The sequence below is a fragment of the Sylvia atricapilla genome, chromosome 18, assembly GCF_009819655.1.
Source record: "Sylvia atricapilla isolate bSylAtr1 chromosome 18, bSylAtr1.pri, whole genome shotgun sequence".
Lineage (NCBI taxonomy): Eukaryota > Metazoa > Chordata > Aves > Passeriformes > Sylviidae > Sylvia > Sylvia atricapilla.
Window position 1 is genome coordinate 503,988 of NC_089157.1, and position 17,512 is coordinate 521,499.

Consider the following 17,512-nt stretch of genomic DNA (forward strand, 5'->3'; position numbering starts at 1 on the left):
AGCAAGTAAAATCCCCTCCTGGGCTTGGAGCTCAGCAAAATGAGCACACAGGAAAATAAATACACTGGGAGAGTGGTGGGGCCCTGGCACAGGGTGCCCAGAGCAGCTGTGGCTGTCCTGGATCCCTGGCAGTGCCCAAGGCCAGGCTGGACACTGGGGCTTGGAGCAGCTTGGGACACACGGCAGGGGTGGCACTGGGTGGGCTCTGAGGTCCCTTACAACACAGAGCTGTGATTCCGTGATTCCATGGGATGGCTGTGCAAGCAGGCTGGTGGAGCAGAGTCCACCTCTAACCCCCCCAAAACCCCAAAAAGCAGAAGGACCTGAGTTATTCTGACTTTTATTTCATTGCTTCTTAGTCCACACAGTCGGTATAAAATCAGAAAAGCAAAGCAAGGGAAAAAAAAGTAGAACCCAAAAAACCCCAAAATTAACCAAAAAAAAGCAACAGTGTCTGGAGTCCTCAGAGGCAGCCCGGGGTCTGTGCTGGTGCCTGTTCCATTCATGGCCAGACTCGTTGCTGACAGGCAGAGGACTCACATCTCACTCTGGTGCCAGAGCCCCACGGGCTCCAGCCAGAGCTGCTTCTGTTCCTCTGCACCACGGAGGGGAAAAGGAATCTCGGTTATAAATGCTTTATTAAAAATAATAGTAAGAGCAAATCTAAGTACAAAAGCAGTTATAGCTCATTTATATTACACAGAATTATTTCTCATTTCTAGCTTGGTTGTTTACCTCAAGGTCGTTAACTGAATTTCCAGTGACTAAGGTTAAATGGCTTAGCAGGATAAGGAATGGTAAATAGATAGCACCATTTCATATATGTGGGATTGGATTTCAGGCTGGGCTGGGCTGGCTGCTCTCTCAGGGCAGTTCAGCTCCACGGCACGGACAGAGCACGTCCCAGGCTGGGAGCAGCAGTTCCCAGGGCTCAGCACAGCCCCACAGGGAGGGCAGCTCCACCTAAGTGATTTAAAAGCCCAAATTCCCAGCGGGTGTGGTGGCAAGGCAATGGGACTTAGGCACATAAGTCATTTAGGCACTTGGGGCAATCAAAGCCTTCGCTCCGAAATCCTCCAAACCTTTTGGGAGCGTCTCCCGTCAGACCTGGACGTGCCCTGGGGATCACAGCATGTGGCGGGAGCCCTCCGGCTGCGGAACCAGCCAGCCCAAAACCAGAGCTGGGGCTTCTGGCGGCCCAACACGGGCTGGGACAGGGTGGGAGAGTTCAGCTCAAAGAGGGTTTGCATGAGAGAGAAATCACTGCGTTGTTACACTGTTAGGAGTGAGAGTTCCTTAGGCACTCGCTTTAGGCTTTAAAACAGCGCATGGTCAATGGAAGCAAACAAGACTATGTACATATATGTAAAAAGTGTTATAAATAGGTTTTTAAACCATAGATACTATATACATCTTCAATTAACAAGGAACCGTTTGAGTGTTTCTTCTGGGGGTCGGTTGGGTTGGGTTTGGGTGGGAGGGTTTACTTTTTTTTTTTTTTTTTTTTTTTTTTCTGGTTAATTTTCTTTTCCGTTTTCTCGTCTATTCTCCCCCGCCTCCGTCTCCCGTGGGGACACGGGGAATGCCGGTGCCAGGCAGGCCACGTCCCGCGGCGTCACTCGCGTTTCCGCAGGATGACATAGACGATGCCGCTGGCCAGGGCCAGGGGGAAGGCCAGCCACGCCAGGATGTAGGCGAAGCCGTAGGAGGTGTTTTCCGAGGCTTGGTGCCAGTCCGTGTGCCTCACTGTGAAGATGGCAGCGCCGCTCATCACACACAGCCCTGCGGGGAGAGCACAGGGACACGTCAGTGACACCCGCCGGGAGCGCGGAGTCACACGGGACAGAGCTCGACATCGGCACGGGAGCTGCTGCCGCCCCCTGGGATCCCGCCCCCGCGAAACCGGGAGGGGCTGCTGTGGGCTGGAGGTGAGCAGGGATATCTCTGCCACGCTCAGCAAGCAAAGCCAGAGGCTCTGGAGCATCCGCTGGGCTAATCCATCCCATGGCTGCTGCCCCAGAGCAGCCCCGCTCCCCTGTGCCCTGCTCCAACCCCGGCCTGAGCCGCCTCCCCGCGCTGCTGCAGGAGCTCAGGCACGGGGCTGGGCTTTCGAAGCAAGGGGATTTCTGTAAAACCGCTCTGGGTGATAAAACCCACCAGCCGCACTGAGCCTCGGGGTGCTCTGGCTGTGAGTCCCCATCCTTCACAACTGCACCAGAAGATCAGCTGCAAACCCCGTTCCCAGTGAACGCTGCTCCTTGGAAAAACCCTGCTCCTTGGAAACCCTGGTCCCCACAAACCCTGTTCCTTGAAAGCCCGGCTCCCTGCAGACCCTTCCATGCCCATCTTCTCCCTCTTCCCTGCCCCCCTGGCCACCCAGGACCCGTGCAGGTCCCAGGGCTGTCTGGCCAGGCCCAGCCCCGGTGGGCAGCAGTTTTTTAGGCTTTGTTGCAAACTCCTCCACCAGGGGTGGGCACTGCCCGGAGCTCACACAAAGCCACCTCTATTCCTGCCCCAACAAGCCCTTTGAGTCAATCCCAGTGGTTCTATTATCCAGCCGTGGGGCTGTTGTTGGAGGGTTCCAAATCCCTGCCTGGAGCTCGGGACCACCTACATTTGAGCACGGTGATATTTGAGCTCTAATTCCACCGACACTGCTCCTTTTGTTCGGGGAAAGTGCACAAGTGGGAATTTGCTTCATTAAGGCGCCCGCTGGAGCAGTTTCCATCCTCCGAGCACGGGAGCCAACTCCCACTGCCCTGCCCATGCACGGAGAGCAGAGCCATTGTCTGGGGACAGGGACAGGCGTGTCCTGTCACCTCCAGACGGGCAGATACAGCGGTCCATTGTCTGCAGCAGGGCTTGGGCAGCCCGAGGTGAGCCCTGGGGCATCTGCCCTGCTCAGCTGGGAACAGCAGCGAGACCCAGCTGCAGCCAGCTGCCTGCACTGCTGCAGGAAATAATGCAGCGTCCCTGCAGAGCCTGCCTTCGGGAGCGTGCTCCAGCCTTGCTCGGGCAGCTCAGGAGGGCAAACGCTTCCTGACATTTGTTGCCGGGGCTTGTTGGTGCTGGAGCAGCCCCGGCCCTGCAGGGATGGTGGGACAGAAGAGATAAAAGTGATGATGAGAGGATGCAACGTTGGGTCAGAGCCCGAGAGGCCCAAACCAACATCTCTGCCATGCTGAGCTACCCGTGGATGTGCTGGAGCTACCAAGGATGGAGGGGAGCCTTTGAGGGCCTTTTGATGCCCTTGATCCCACCAGGACAAACCCAGCCAGGTCTTGGGGGTGACCCCAAGCTGTGTGAAGGTGCTGGGGGTGATCCTGCCTGGCTGCTGCACCACACCAACGGGCCTCACACTTCTCCTCTCGCCCTCCGCTCCCGGTGACCCTGAGCTGAAGCTGCCCTGGGTGCCCACCCCTGCCCTCCTCCCTGGCTCTCAGGGCAGCAGTGCCCAGCTCTGCCACCCAGCACAGCCCAGTGCTGCTGCCCTGGCTCCCCACAAGCAGCAGGGAGCCCAGAACAGGCTCAGCTCCTGTCTCCAAAGCTGTCCCCAGCTCCAGGTGGGATCTCCTGGCAGTGCTGACACAGCTGTGCCCTGTTCCTACAACCTGACATTTGGGTCACGAAGATCACAGCTGACTTGAGCATCCTCCTCCAGCCTGGCCAGGGAGAACAGCCAGAGAACAACCAGTGGCCACCTCTGCAGGTCCACCTGATCCAGAGTTCTGCCTGCAGGTCCCTTGGCCACAGGGATATTGGTGGGATGAGGACACATTACTTCTGTCCCTCAGAATGGCTGGACATGGCATTAACCCACAACTCAAGGTGTGACCTGCATCCTTTGGGGACACCCAGCACAGCATGGACAGCAGGGTTGTGATCCCATTTCCTTCTCCTCTGACAGTGAGGGCCCAGCAGCAATCCCTCAGGACAGAGAAGCCTTCTGCTCCAGGTCTATTAGAGAGCTCTCAGGCAGGTAATTGCATTATTATGCCCATTTCCCCTCCTTGGCTCCATGGCTCTAAGGGATTTCCATGCATCTTTTGCCAGAGATCTGAACTCCACTGCAGAGAGATCTGCACTGTGGCCAAGCAGATCCACTTAGCACAGATTTCATGCCAATAACGGTTAGCTCTGTACTTCTCCAGGGTTTGGGAAGGCCAGACGCTTAGAGGATGCCCAGAAACTTTGTCCAAGCTCAGTGAATGAGTTTTTCCACTGATAAAAGAGCAGGACCTTGAATGGCTTCCAGTTTAACATCTAAAGCTCCAGGAAAGAATCAGTCTCCTTCCCAGACACTCTGGCCTCATGCAGCCAGGACCTTGAAGCACAAATACATTTTTTAGCCTGAACTCTTTTAAATCCTCTGCACTGGTTTCATACATGGAAATATAACAACAGAGCCAGTGGCTTTACAGCCTCAGACTTGGGGAGCTGCAGCTGCTTTCCAGCACTGAGTTCTCAAAGAGTTAAAAAGAGCCCAAGTCAGAGCTCACCCTGCAGCTCCAGGCTCTGTGCTCATGGGGAAAGCACCAGGCCCCCTCATGGCAAGTCTAGAAATAATCACCGAGCCCTCTTTTGCCAAAACAGGATCGTCACCACTTCCCCACCCCACCAGCAGCTGTGGAAGCCTCACCCAGCCGTGAAGGGTCCCAGAGCCAGCACAGCCACCCTGGCACCCAACATCCCACCCCACACCCCGGGGAACAGGCAGAGCTCTTGTTCCAGCGTTCCTGCGATCTGCTGGCTCTGGCACCCTGTCCCTGGAGAACGCCCTGGCTGGGGCAGGAACCCTCCTGCACCTTCCTGTGCAGGGGCAGAGGAGCCTGGATGCACAACGGCCCAAGGGCTGGATCCCATCCCGGGGACCCTCAACACCCCCGAATTATTCTCTCCCTTCCCTTCCCTTCCTTCCCTTCCCTTCCCTTCCCTTCCCTTCCCTTCCCTTCCCTTCCTTCCCTTCCCTTCCCTTCCCTTCCCTTCCCTTCCCTTCCCTTCCCTTCCCTTCCCTTCCTGTCCCTTCCCTTCCCTTCCCTTCCCTTCCCTTCCCTTCCCTTCCCTTCCCTTCCCTTCCCTTCCCGTCCCTTCCCTTCCCTTCCCTTCCCTTCCTTCCCTTCCCCCGTGCCTCAGGAGCTGCCCATTCCCTGCAGGCCGTGTCCCTGTCCCCAGGTGGCAGTGTCACCCCCGCGGCCCCGCTCACCCGCCAGGATCTGGAAGACTCCGGTGATGTAGAACCTGCCGCCCTTGGTGAGTGTGAAGAGCTGGCAGAAGAACAGGAACAGCGACAGGACGCTGAAGATGACGGAGAGGATCATCATGGCTTGGACCGACTGCAGCCATTCTGGGGACAGAGGGACAGACAGACCCGTCAGTGTGGGCCCCACGAGGCCCCTGCTGCGGCCATGGCCTCAGCACCACCCCACACTGTCCCCGGGGTTTGGAGCAGCTGGGGCCACAGCCAGTGCTGAGATCCCGGCACGGACGCGCTGCTCCCGGACCACGGGTGATCACGGACCAGCTCTGGAACACCGCGGATCCTGGGCACTGCCCTGGGAGCATTCAGCAAAAGCAGAGCAGAGCCGAGCCCCTGGGCTGCAGAGGGCAGACAGAGCCTGTCCCCAGCCCCGTGCCAGGCGCTGGCCGCTCAGCTGAGCTCCAACACCACAGCCATGTGCAGCGGGCTCCGGGACGCCTCGCTGGCCGGCCCGGGAGGGCAAATAAACACACGGCAACGAAAACAGCCCTGCCCCGTGGAGCTGAGCCTTTTGGAGCCCTCCCCGCTGCCAAGCGCAGCTGTGTCCCCGAGCAGAGCAGCCAAACCAGCCCCTGTGAGTCACTGCTCAGCTATTTCCCTAGCCTCAGTGGGTGTGTAACTCCCCGCGTAAAAATATATAAATAAACAACAAAATGCAGCTCCGTGGCATGAGCTGCTGCAGCTTGACCGAAAGAGGCAGTGCTCTCAGGTACCTCTGCCTTCCCCCTTTCCTTGCACAATCTGAAATCAAAATGCAGGAGTCAGTACAGGTAAACTGAGGCACAAACCACCCAGTGAGAGGCACAAAAGTCCTGCCTGGGGCTGGATCCTCAGATAGGATTAGGCAGCACTGAAGCTCAGGGCCCAGCCCCATGTTCTTGCCACCGTTTTACACCCACCAGTTTCAGCCACCTGCCTGCAGAATTGGCTCCGGGCAGCAAAGGGAGCAAACTTCCAAAGAAAGTTCCTTCAGCTCAGCCACGTCCTCAGGGCGGCAAACGGGGCAGTCAGGACTGGCCAGGGCAGCATCTGCCCCAGAGAAGGAGCCACATGTCCCCACAGATCCCTGCCAGCCACACTCAGGGTGGGGACAGTGGGGTTTGGAGTGGGGAGTGAGGCACAGCCCTCAGCCGGGTGGCAGGGATGATGCAGGCTGCTCCCAGTGAATCCACAGCTGCAGAGAGCATCCTGGGCCACCAGCCATGTCTGTGTGACTGTGCACCAGGATTTCTACCCCAGTCTTTGCCTCTTGTCTCTGGCTGTTCAGGCCGTGGAGCAGACTCAGCCCCTGCTCCCAAAGCTCTGAACCAGCCAGAGCAGCCCCTGCTCCTCACAGGCAGCCTGGTCCTTCCCTCCCTGCCACACTCCCATTCCAAAGGACTCCTCAGCTCTGCCCGTCCTCACTGCGGTGCAGCGGGCTCCCTGTGCACCATTCCTTGGGAAGGAGCAGCTATTGCTGCTTCCAGGAAACCCCAGGGTGGATTAACTGCAGTGTGCACACAAAACGGCCAATATATTCTCTGTCTCAGGTAGCCGGGCAGGGAAGCACCCCCTGCCTCAGCCCCACCTGCCCCTTCAGCTCTGGCTGTCCTCCACCAGTGGAAACGGGGTAAGGCAGCTCCAGCATCACCAAAATCATCCTAAATCCTCGCTCGGATCAGACCAGAGGATGTGCAGCTGCTGAGCTGCAGCTCCTTCCCCTCCTCAGTACAGGCAGGGCTCCCATCCCAGCGGGGGAAGCTGAGCTCTCCCCTCAGCCCTTCCCGAGGCCTGGAGCTGTGTCCAGCTCCGTGCCCCGGCTGAGCCAAATCCAAGCCCTGCAGCTTCATCCCGGAGCAGAAGGCCAAGTCTTTTGTGCTCCAAGGCCACGGGATCCGGCGACAGGAGCCCTTTCTGCCGGGAGGTGGATGCTCCCACTGCTGGTTATTTTAGGAGAGCGCTGTCTAGACGGAAAGCTGAGCTGAGCTGCCCTTTAATTGCATCCGCCTCCCCTGCCTGGGTTCTGGTTCTGAATGCCGACGACTTTACGGGGCTTTGCAAAATCCCATTGTAATAAAGAGCCGTGTCAGAGGCAGAGAAGGCGGCGCTGAGGGGGGAGCCCACCGTGGCCCCAGGCTTTGGGCAGCCAGCCTGGGAGCAGGGGAAACGGGAGATGATCCCACCGAGCAGAGCGCTGAGCCTGCTCACATCCAGCCCTTTGCTGGCTTTTGCTGGCCCCTCTGTGAAAACAAAGGGCAGGATCCCAGCCCGGGACCGAGAGCCACGAGAGCGAGTTCCAGAGCTCCATTAACTGCTGCCCGCAGGCTCCAGCTGGATTAGGACAGCTAATTGCCTTTAATACATTTAAATCGCCCCTACGACGGCAGGAAGGGTTTTTACCTCGCCAGCCCCATGTGCCTTTGAGCCCTTTGCTGCTGATGCTGTGTCCAGCCCTCAGGATGTCAAGGGCAGAAGTTTCCCGGAGCGGGGCCGGCCCCCAGCTGCAGCCGGGCTGGCAGCACTGTTTACCTCCCAGGCTCTTATTTGTGGTTTCCCCTGGCAGCGAGCTGGTTATCCCGTTTTCCCCCCTGCATCTCGTCAGCTCTGTGTTTATATCTTTGTTCTTCAGGAGGAAGAAGAAAGGAAGCAGCATGGAAAGGACAGATAACACCCTGCACGCCGCTTCCGGAGACGAGCCGGCGGGAGCAGGCTCAGAGCCCCTTCAGGCAGCCAGAGACAAAGCAAGAAGTTTTACAAAACGAATTTGAATTTCCCTTTTAAGTTCTGCAAGCCCTGATGTGCTCATAGGACTACTTACAGCATCAGGGAGAAGACTCCAGCCCTGGGATGATAACGAGCATGTTTCACTGCCGTAAATCCAGCACAAGAGAAAGAAACCCAAGAAACTGGAACCCAGAGCAGAATCGCAGTTGAATCTCCCAGAGAGGCAGCTGCCAGCCCAGTCCCTGCCCGCAGAGCCCCAGCCCTGCTTGCAGGGACCTTTTATGTCCTGACAGGACTGAGATGGGAAAAACGTGTCCTTGGCCAGGAGCAGAGGCCTTGGAGGACAGGCATTGCCTCCCCAGGGTTTAATTCACACCCTCCACACCCTCTTGGGCCCCAGCCAAGGAGGAAAAACAAGTGCACACTGAAGACACTTATTTGAGCAGTCAGCTCATCACTGCCGTAGAACTCCCTAAATTAGTGCTGTGCATTCAAACCCCACCGTGCTGGGATCTGCAGCTGATGGGAACACTTTGCAGATGGAGTTTTCCCTTTGCCAAGTGTGTACACTCTGTACATTTAAACAGCAACCACTTGTGGGGAAGAAAACATCCATTAAGGAGGCAACTGCAGCATGTACACAGCCAGAGCTGGAGGGGGGAAATTGATGTCCCCGCTGTAAAACCTGCTGCTTCCATGCTACAAGTTAAATCTCAGCAGGGTCAGGTCCAAAGGCTCCCGCAGCTGCAGCTCTGGCACCCACCAGCTGCTCCTTTCCAATTGCAGTTCCCATCTCCATCCCCTGGGAACGCCACGCTGTGCTGCATCGAGGTATTCCTGCAAATCCACCTCCAAAGGGGGAATTCTAAAGAACTCCCGAGGTGTTTGTGGGGCCAGGGTGAGCAGGAGGGAAACTCTGCTGCTGCAGGGAGGCAGTGACTGAGCACAGTCACTGTCACAGTCCCAGTCCTGTCCAGGGCTCCTGCTCCTCTTCTGCAGCTCCTTCACATGGAGACGAACCCCTCAGATCTCTGTCTCCTCTTGGCTCTCCTCCCTTCCCTTGTCCTTGCAGCTCCATCCAAGCAGTGCACGAGGCCAGAACATGCCGAGTTCTCCAGAGCTGCCACTCTGCCATCCCATCGGAGCTCACGTCCCAGGACACTCCTGATGCAGCTGAGGCAGCAGAGAGCTGCTGGCACCATGGAAACCTCCTTCCAACAGCTCCACAAAGCCCAAGGCAGCTCCTCTCCCAGAGCCTTGGGGCGGTGGCTGTCACATCCTGCTGGCCATGCTGAGGTGGCAGATCCATCATTCTGTGCCCAGATCCTCCAGGGGCTCCAGATCCAGCTCCCAGGGATGTCCAGTCCAGTCCAGGAGCTGGCAGCAGTGATGCCTTGGCCACAGACTTGTGGTCACTCAGTGCCCACAGGGACATCCAAGAGTCTCATCAAGGCCAAAAAACTGTTGGTTGAAGGGATTTCCAGCGCTGCACTCTGCAGGAGACTCCCCCACCCTTCCTTCTGCTTTGACAGTTATCATTTGCCCACTTTGCCTTCTTCCTCCCACTCCTCTGTGGGCCAGAACACAAATATGGCAGGGAAGGTCTGACCCCACCTGTCAGAAAAAATGGGAGCCAAAAACATCTGTAGTAGCTGAGAAAAAAACAGCACCAGTTCCCAGCCTCTCCTGATCAGACTCTCATTGTAAGAAGAACAAGCAACAATAAAAAAAAATGGTTTTAAGCAGAGGAAATCTCCTTCCTATTGAAGGCAAGAAGGAAAAACTGATCTGAAATATAAAATATTCTAACAGAACAGGAAATTTCTAGATTTTAGGAGTAAATTCTTTACTCAGAGGGTGGGCAGGGCTGGCACAGGGTGCCCAGAGCAGCTGGGGCTGCCCCTGGATCCCTGGCAGTGCCCAAGGCCAGGCTGGACACTGGGGCTTGGAGCAGCCTGGGACAGTGGGAGGTGTCCCTGCCATGGCACGGGTGGCACTGGGTGGGCTCTGAGATCCCTCCCAGCCCAAACCATTCTGGGATCCCATGAATGCCCCTCAGCTGATTCCAGAACCCCAAGGGACGAGTCACAGTCCCCCAGGGCTGGCACAGAGGGTTCAGCCCTGCCCGAGTTAAGCCAATGTCACCCGTTATTAATGACATTAATAAAATCTGCTCTGGCCTTGCTTGTGGCCATCACATTACCCCTGGCCCTCAGGGATGGGGGACTGGCAGCCGGGCACTTCCCAAGGGTTAGTTAGGGGTTTCTTTTCTCTTTAAAAGAGCCCCAAAGCACCAGCCTGCCTGTGGACAAGGAGAAAGTGACAGAAGACAACAGGAGAAACGTCTCCTGCCGTTACAGAAGATGTGGGGATCTCCATGGATGGCCCTGCTGCCTCCCTGCTTTCAGCACTCCCACCATCAGAGCAGGACACAGCAGAAATCTTCTTCCCTGCATAACACATTCAGCTGTGGAAAGAAAAGGCCATTTTTGGAGGAAAAAGCTTCCCTGTCTGGAAAACTGGGATGGAATCTCCTCGAGAGCACTAGCCGGGCCGGCCGCGTGCCCCGAGCCGGGCTGGCAAACGGCCCTGCCGACCCACAGCCCGGGGATTCAGCGCTGAATTCCTGAGATAAGCCTTTTCCAGGAATGTCTGACAGCGCAAACCGAGCAAAGATTGCGACATTTTTTCCATAGTTCTCGGCCACTTGAAGAAAAAAAAGCATTATCTAACAGCAAATGCAAGAATCAAAGCAACAAGCAGGCGGTTGTGCACAGAGAGGGAGTGGGAATGTGCCCGGGGCTCCTGCTGGGATGGCTCAGCCCTCGCACACCCAGGGGCAGAGCCCTGCCAGGAGGAACTGGGGAGCTCAGCCCCCACCCAGGCAGTGCAGCCCGTTCACAGGGGCTGCTGATGTCCCCGAATCTTCACCTGGGCAGTGCTGTGCTCCACCCTGGCCCTGCTCTGCTGCCTCCCCATCCCCATGGGATCATCTGTGGGGTGAGCAGCACAGCCCAGAGCCTGCCCCGAACAAAACCAAATCCTGCTGGCATCTGCATTTAAAGTTCTGCTTCTCGCTGGGCATCCACACCAAGGTCACTGAGAAAAGGGCCCCTGTGTGACAGGAGGAGGAGGCTCAGCTGACACCGAGGGGCACCGCAGCAGGACCACCCTCCAAAGTCCCGCCCGTGCTGAACACAGGTGACCCCACCATCTAATTCCCAAATTCTGCTCACTGAGTCCCACTGCCTTCGGAAAAGAGAAGAAACCACCACACCAGAGGCCACCATGATGACCAGGGCAAAGATTGCCCCTGTGTAAAGACTGAAAGTTCTGCCAAAATTCCCAACGAGGATTCCTTGCTGTTTCCCCAGAGCACCTTGGCACTCCAGGATTAACCGTTCGGTGCCTCCTAGGCACAGGAAATGAATTTTTGTGGCTCTCTGGAGCCCACAGCAGCACAGCCTCTGTTCTGAGAGCTGTGACCAAGGATGGGCTGTGGTGTTTCTATGGGACCGTTCCTAATTTTGAAAATCAGCATATTCGTAGGAAAGGGGTGTGAGGCAGGAGGCAAGTGTGAGCCTCGGAGTGGCTCTGCCACAGTGTCCTTGCCCTGTGACCTCAGTGCTGCCCCAAAGAGAGGCTGACAGCAGCTCCTGGCAGTGGGGACAGGGGAGGGAAAGGAGACCATGGGGCATTTTTGTTGTTTTTACAGGCTGACCCTCACAGCCCTACATAAGGCCAGGAAATATCCTTGGATTTTCTGTTCCTACAGAGGTGGTGGGCTCTGGACCGTCCATCCAGGGTCCCACAAGACAAAGACAGGCCCTCAGCAGCTCTGCTCCCATACCCCGGCCACAGGATGAATGGGGCATGAGCTTTCCTCCAAGCAAAACCCCCTTCTGATGCCAGAGCAGAACATCTCACTTGGAGGAGTGAGAGCTGTCAGAGCTGCTCAGGCCTTGAGCACAGAGAACTTCTACCACGGAGCAGCTCGTGGGGCACTTTATCCTGGAATACCAGAATGGTTTGGGCTGGAAGGGACCTTGTAGATCATCTCATTCCATCCGTGCCACGGGCAAGGACACCTGCCACCGAATCAGGGTATCAGCACAACTCAGCCGTAATTTCAACAGGATCATCTTGACTCTCGTGCCTTTAAACGATGAAAAGTCAGCCCTGGAAAGGCTCCAGCAGCTCTGGGAACAGGCACTGGGCACGCCCAGCTCGCGGCAGGACCGTCAATGTGGAAAGAGCCCAACTACAGTTTGGACAATCCCCTCTGAGCACTGACAGAGCAGCCTGTAAACATCCAGAACGAGCCGCGCGGGTGTGAAAAGCGGAGGATTTGGGGAGGCTTTAGAGCTGGGGGAGTCGGGGCCAGCGCTGCCCGTGAGCGCGGAGCGGGGGCTCAGCACTTTGGCATCCCGCATGACCGGCTGCCGACGCTGCAATCCCGCACGGCTGCTGCGGGACACGCTCAGGCCTGGGACGGATCCAGGCGCCTCCCGCCCGGCCCGGACACCAGCAGGCGTCAGCAGAGACCGGCCCTGGGACAGGAGCGTCAGTGCCAGCGGGACCGGAGCCCGGGCACACGCGGGGACACGGCGGCATCGCCTCCCCACGGGGGTGACACGAGTGCCTCGCTCCCAAAGGCTGCGGGTGCTGATCGAGGTCTCCGAAATCCTTCTCACAGCTTCCCTTCACTGCGGACCCCTCCGCGAGCGTTTCTTGCTCCCGGTGTGACCCTCACCAGGGCCACACGGCACCGCTCTCCTCCTGCCCACGCCCGGCACGGCGTCACCGTGTCCCAGTGACGGCGCTGGGATTCACGGCTGCGGCCACCGGGGATTGCACCGGGACAATCCGTTTCCCCGGGAAAGCAAAAACCAGGCTAACAAAGCAAATGCTGGCCCCAGCACCACGGACATTAGCTCTGTCTTCCAGGGAAACTGAGGCACGGGCTTGCCCAACCGTCTGACACGGATTTTGTGTTCCTGGTGCCACTGGCCACCCTGGAAACTGCGTGTCACGGGGTGTCAGCACGCTCTTCTCCCCTGCTGACCTCAGCAAACTGCTCAGGGGTGATGTCACACGAAGTGACATCAGCCTTCACCCAGCCCGGTCCCGCGGAGGCTGCTCAGCCCCCGGGGTGTGCAGGTGCAGGGGTGCGGGGCCCGAACACTCAGCACAGCGCCCAGAGCCCCACAGCCAGCCCCAGGGCCGGGGCTGTGCCCAAACCTCAGGCTGTGCCAGCGGCAAAGTGCGGGACGGATTTCCAGGTAGGGGACAGGTGTCCCCTGGGACAGAGTCCTCAGGGCCCCGTGTGCATCCTTCAAAGCCCTCACGAGCAGAGCCACAGGGAGCTGTGCCAAAAAGGGCCTCACAACCTCCAGCAGGGCTGTCCTCCCTCCGAGCCCGGGGGGACACGGCCCCGAGCCCGAGTGGGACACGGCCCCGAGCCCGAGTGGGGACACGGCCCCGAGCCCGAGTGGGGACACGGCCCCGAGCCCGGGTCACTCACCGTTGGAGGAGGATGCCATGCACTGGAAGAGGTTTCCGGTGGTGCAGTTCTGCCACAGGTCTGCCGTGTGCTCGCCGTTCACCAGCCATTGCTGCGGGACAGAGCGACAGACACAGCCCGTGAGCAGGGCCCGGGGAGGAGCAGCCACCCTGCCCGTGTCCCCCAGCGCCACCCGTGTCCCTCAGCTGTGTCCCCTCAGTGCCACCTGTGTCCCTCAGCCCCGGCCGTGTCCCCTCAGGCTTCAGCCCCGCAGCCCCGCACATGCCTGCCCGGCCAGGCGCTCCCGGGGACACTTTTCCTCCGCGAGGGCTTTGGAAAGTCAATCCCGATATTTGCTTTTCAGCGCCGCAGCCCCAGCGGCGCGGGAACAGGAGCTCTTTATGCTCCTCAAACACGGAGCGGGTCCCGCGGGGCCGTGCTTCCCTCCCCTCGCCGGCCTCGCCCGCTGCCTGGCCGGGATATTTGAATGCTTCCACGTGATTCCTAACGGCTCGGAAGATTTTTGTAACGTTTTCCATGACTATTACCACAAAAAGAAAGAAAGAAAAAAAAAAAAAAAAAAAAAAAAAAAAAAAAAAAAAAAAAAAAAAAAAATAAAAACCAAGCGGGAAAGAAGCCCCTGGTGAAGCAAGCTTGGAAGTCACCAGCTCCAGAGAGCAGCTGCCTCAGAGCCAACTCCAACCTCTCCCCGAGCAGCTGACGTGTTCCCTGGGCTGCAGCCCCGGCACAGTGCTGGGAAGCCTCTGTGCTCACACAGATCCAGCCTTGGAACTGGGGTTAGGGAAAAGAGGCTGTGCCTTATTGCCAGCCCCAGCGGAGAGAAGCCGGGGAGCAGAACGGCTGTGCTGAGGAGTCAGTGCCCGGCCAGCCCCGCGCGGGGGCTTTGCTCAGACTGCTCCTGTGCCTGAAGCTCAAGAGCAGGTGGAGCCCCCTTATGAAAGTGGAGAGCAGCGTTACCCCAAAAGAGGGGATTTGGGGTGCTCCGAGGCGGCTCCTTGATGTGGAGCAGCCTGGGGAGAATGAGGAGATGGTTTCCAGCAGCTCTTGTGTCCCTGTACCAACGTGGATGCCCTGAGCAGCCACCACAGAACACAGACAAGCGTCCCTGACAGCGCAAACTCCCAAATTCCCCAATCCCGCTGTTACTGACACCAGCACCCAGCCAGTGAAGGCTTCCTGCTAACAGCCAGGCGGTGAAGCGGGCATAAATAAAATAACACGTCCCGCTCTTGCCACGCCACGTCCCTGCCTGGTGGAAGCGCAGAGAGGGAAAATCCGCACTCACACTAACGATGGTGGAGATGAAGAGCAGCACCAGCACGGTGACGTGGAGCACGATGATCCCCAGCAGCAGGAGCAGCATCTTGGCGGTGGTGGAGGGCAGAGCTGCAGCGGGACAGGGATGATGCTCAGTGTTTGTGTCTGTCTGTCCGTGCGTCTGGCCGGGGGCAGCAGGACCGCTCGACTCTGCCCCGCCTGGCGCGGGGATGCTGCTGGGGCACTGCCCGGCGCCGGGGTTCTCTCCGCGGAGAGGGGTCCGAGCCTCTGCCCGTCCCCCGATGTCCCCCGGGGGTCCCCGAGCCCGTTCTCCCTCTCCCACCGAGAGGGCTCCTCACAGTCCCCGCCCGGGGACCCTCAAAGGGGGGCTGCTCCCAGGGGGGCTCCCCCAGCCCCTCTCCCGAGAAGGTCGGATCCCCTCTCCAAAGGGAATCCCGGCTCATGGCACCCAGGGGCTGCCCCGGCCCCGCTCCGCAGGGAAAGGGGCGGGGGTCCTTCCCCACCCACCGTGCGAGCGGTGCGGGGGATTCGCCCGGCCCCCGCCCCAGCGGGATTTACTGGGCTCATGTGCCCCGGCGAGCCCCGGGAGCGTCAGCCCCTGCCCCGTTCAGCCCCCCGGGCTACCTCGGCCCCTCTTCTCCGGCGATGCCCTCAGTCCATCGCCCTCGGCTCCCCGGCAGAGGCTCTCTGGACCCTGTCCCGAGCTGGGGGGGCTTTCCCCAACCCATCGCCCCCGTGAAGAGGGGAAGGGGCTGCCCTGACTCCTCTCTTTGAGAACCCCCAGAGCGGGGCAGCTCCTCCTCCGGGCTGCGAACTCCCGGCGGGTGTCTCGGGTGTCTCCAGCCCGTGTCCCCGCGCTGTGCCCGTTCCCCCGGCTCTCTGTACTCACATCGCGGCGGAGCGGAGCGCGCGGCGGCGGCGGAGCTGGCGCGGAGCGGAGCGGGCGGCGGCGCTGTCAAGTTTCCCCTTTAACAGGGGGCCACCGCCCCGTTTGCGTCTGCGGCACGGGGGGGCTCAGCCGCCGCCCGCCGCCTCCTATAAACGGGGCAGCGCCCGGCCCGGCCCCGGCCCCGCCGCCTCCCCCCGGGGCACGGCCGGGAACCGCTCAAAGAGCCGTTCCCTTCCCCGGGACACGGCCGCGATCCGCTCCCGGGCCCGTTCGCCCCGGGATGCGCCTCCCGAGCCGCTCCCTGCCCCGGCCGCTCCCGCCCGACAGCGAGCAGATTTGGGGGGAGACAAGAGACGAGTCCCCCGTTCTCCTGAGCCCCGTGCCCAGGCAGCCGTGCAGGAAGGCGGGCAGAGGTGGCCGTGCCCCACTCTCCGAGCAGCCCCGCGGAGTCGGAGCAGGAGCGGCCGTGCCCGGGAGGGACGGAGCTCTCCACATCGGGGGTCCCCTCACCCCGGCCCGGGGGGTTTGTGCAGCCCCGGACAGGATCCTGGCACAGGATTTGGGGAATGAGCATCTGGCTGAGCTGAAGGGATTCGAGCTCTTGGAGTCGAATTTTTAGCACTTGAGAGCCAAATTAGGTAGAACTGAGCAACTTTTCACTAAACGGAGAGTGCGATTTTCCACAGCTCTGGTGCACACAGAGAGTTTGGGCTGTTCCGCCTGGAGAAGGCTCCGGGGAGAGCTGAGAGCCCTTCCAGTACCTAAAAGGGCTCCAGGAGACCTGCAGAGGGACTGGGGACAAGGGATGGAGGGACAGGACCCAGGGAATGGCTTCCCACTGCCAGAGGCAGGGCTGGATGGGATCTTGGGCAGGAATTGTTCCCTGGCAGGGTGGGCAGGGCTGGCACAGGGTGCCCAGAGCAGCTGTGGCTGCCCCTGGATCCCTGGCAGTGCCCAAGGCCAGGCTGGACACTGGGGCTTGGAGCAGCCTGGGACTGTGGGAAGTGTCCCTGCCCTGGCAGGGTGGCACTGGGTGGGATTTAAGGTCCCTTTTCCAGCCCAAACCACGCTGGGATTCTGTGGCTCAGGTGCTCGGGAAGGAAGGGGTGGCTGAGCTGCCGCCCTCTCCCATTCCTCAAGCACAACCAATCTGTTCAAACCCCCCCCCCCCCCCCCCTCACACACACAGAGTCCCCCCAGCTCCCAAATAATCCCGCAGGAGACCTGCGCACTCCTGAGCATTAACACCAATCCCCATCACCTCCCCTCTCCCGCGCCGGCTCCAGCCCCGTCCCGCACTGTTGCACAAAGGAGGGAATTCGGCGTCCAGCCACCGGGACTGGAAATCCTGGGAGAAGGCAGCCGGGGAAGCGTGCTTGGCTCCTCTCTCTGGCAAGCAGAGCCGTGTTCCTGCAGCTCGGGCTGCTCACGCTCACGGAAGGGGTCCCGGATCAGCCAGCGGGGGGAGCGGAGCTGAGAGCAGCCGGGGGGGTCGGGGGAGAGAGGCAGCGGCTGAAACGAGATTCCAAAGGATGCCATTTCCCTTCCCCTCCGAAAAATCCCGCCGGTTCCTCTGCTGCCATCCCTCTGCGCCCCGTGACGCCTCTCAGTGCCATCCAGAGGGCTGAAACTCCTGCGCCACCATCGGAACATTGCTGGCTGATGAGGCTGGCTGGGGCTGTCCCTGTGGGCCGGGTGCCCGAAGGAGCCCCGCACTCGGGGTGAGACAGAAAGGTCTGTCCCCAGGGCTGCCATCCAGGCTCGGGCAGAGACCTCTCTTGCTCTGGGTGTCCCGGCCGCTGTTCCTGGACAAGACACCCAGAGCAGATGGATGCTGTTCCCCGGGGCAGGGCCGTGGGGG

The 17,512-nt window shown here is 59.5% G+C and overlaps 1 protein-coding gene across 2 annotated transcripts; it reads right to left on the reverse strand.

The window, feature by feature from the left end:
- Positions 1 to 324: 324 nt before the first annotated feature.
- On the reverse strand, positions 325 to 15,764 carry PMP22 (peripheral myelin protein 22). Of its 2 annotated transcripts, XM_066331859.1 has the most exons (5): positions 15,652 to 15,764; positions 14,770 to 14,870; positions 13,485 to 13,575; positions 5,204 to 5,344; positions 325 to 1,782 (listed from the first exon to the last, which is right to left on the reverse strand). In XM_066331859.1, the coding sequence occupies exons 2-5, from the start codon at positions 14,845 to 14,847 to the stop codon at positions 1,616 to 1,618; spliced, it is 477 nt and encodes a 158-aa protein (XP_066187956.1). In that variant the 5' UTR covers positions 14,848 to 14,870; positions 15,652 to 15,764; the 3' UTR covers positions 325 to 1,615. The 2 variants fall into 2 exon arrangements, with proteins under 2 accessions (XP_066187956.1, XP_066187955.1); XM_066331858.1 differs by lacking the exons at positions 13,485 to 13,575; positions 14,770 to 14,870; positions 15,652 to 15,764 and adding an exon at positions 7,637 to 7,904.
- Between the last annotated feature and the right edge of the window lie 1,748 nt (positions 15,765 to 17,512).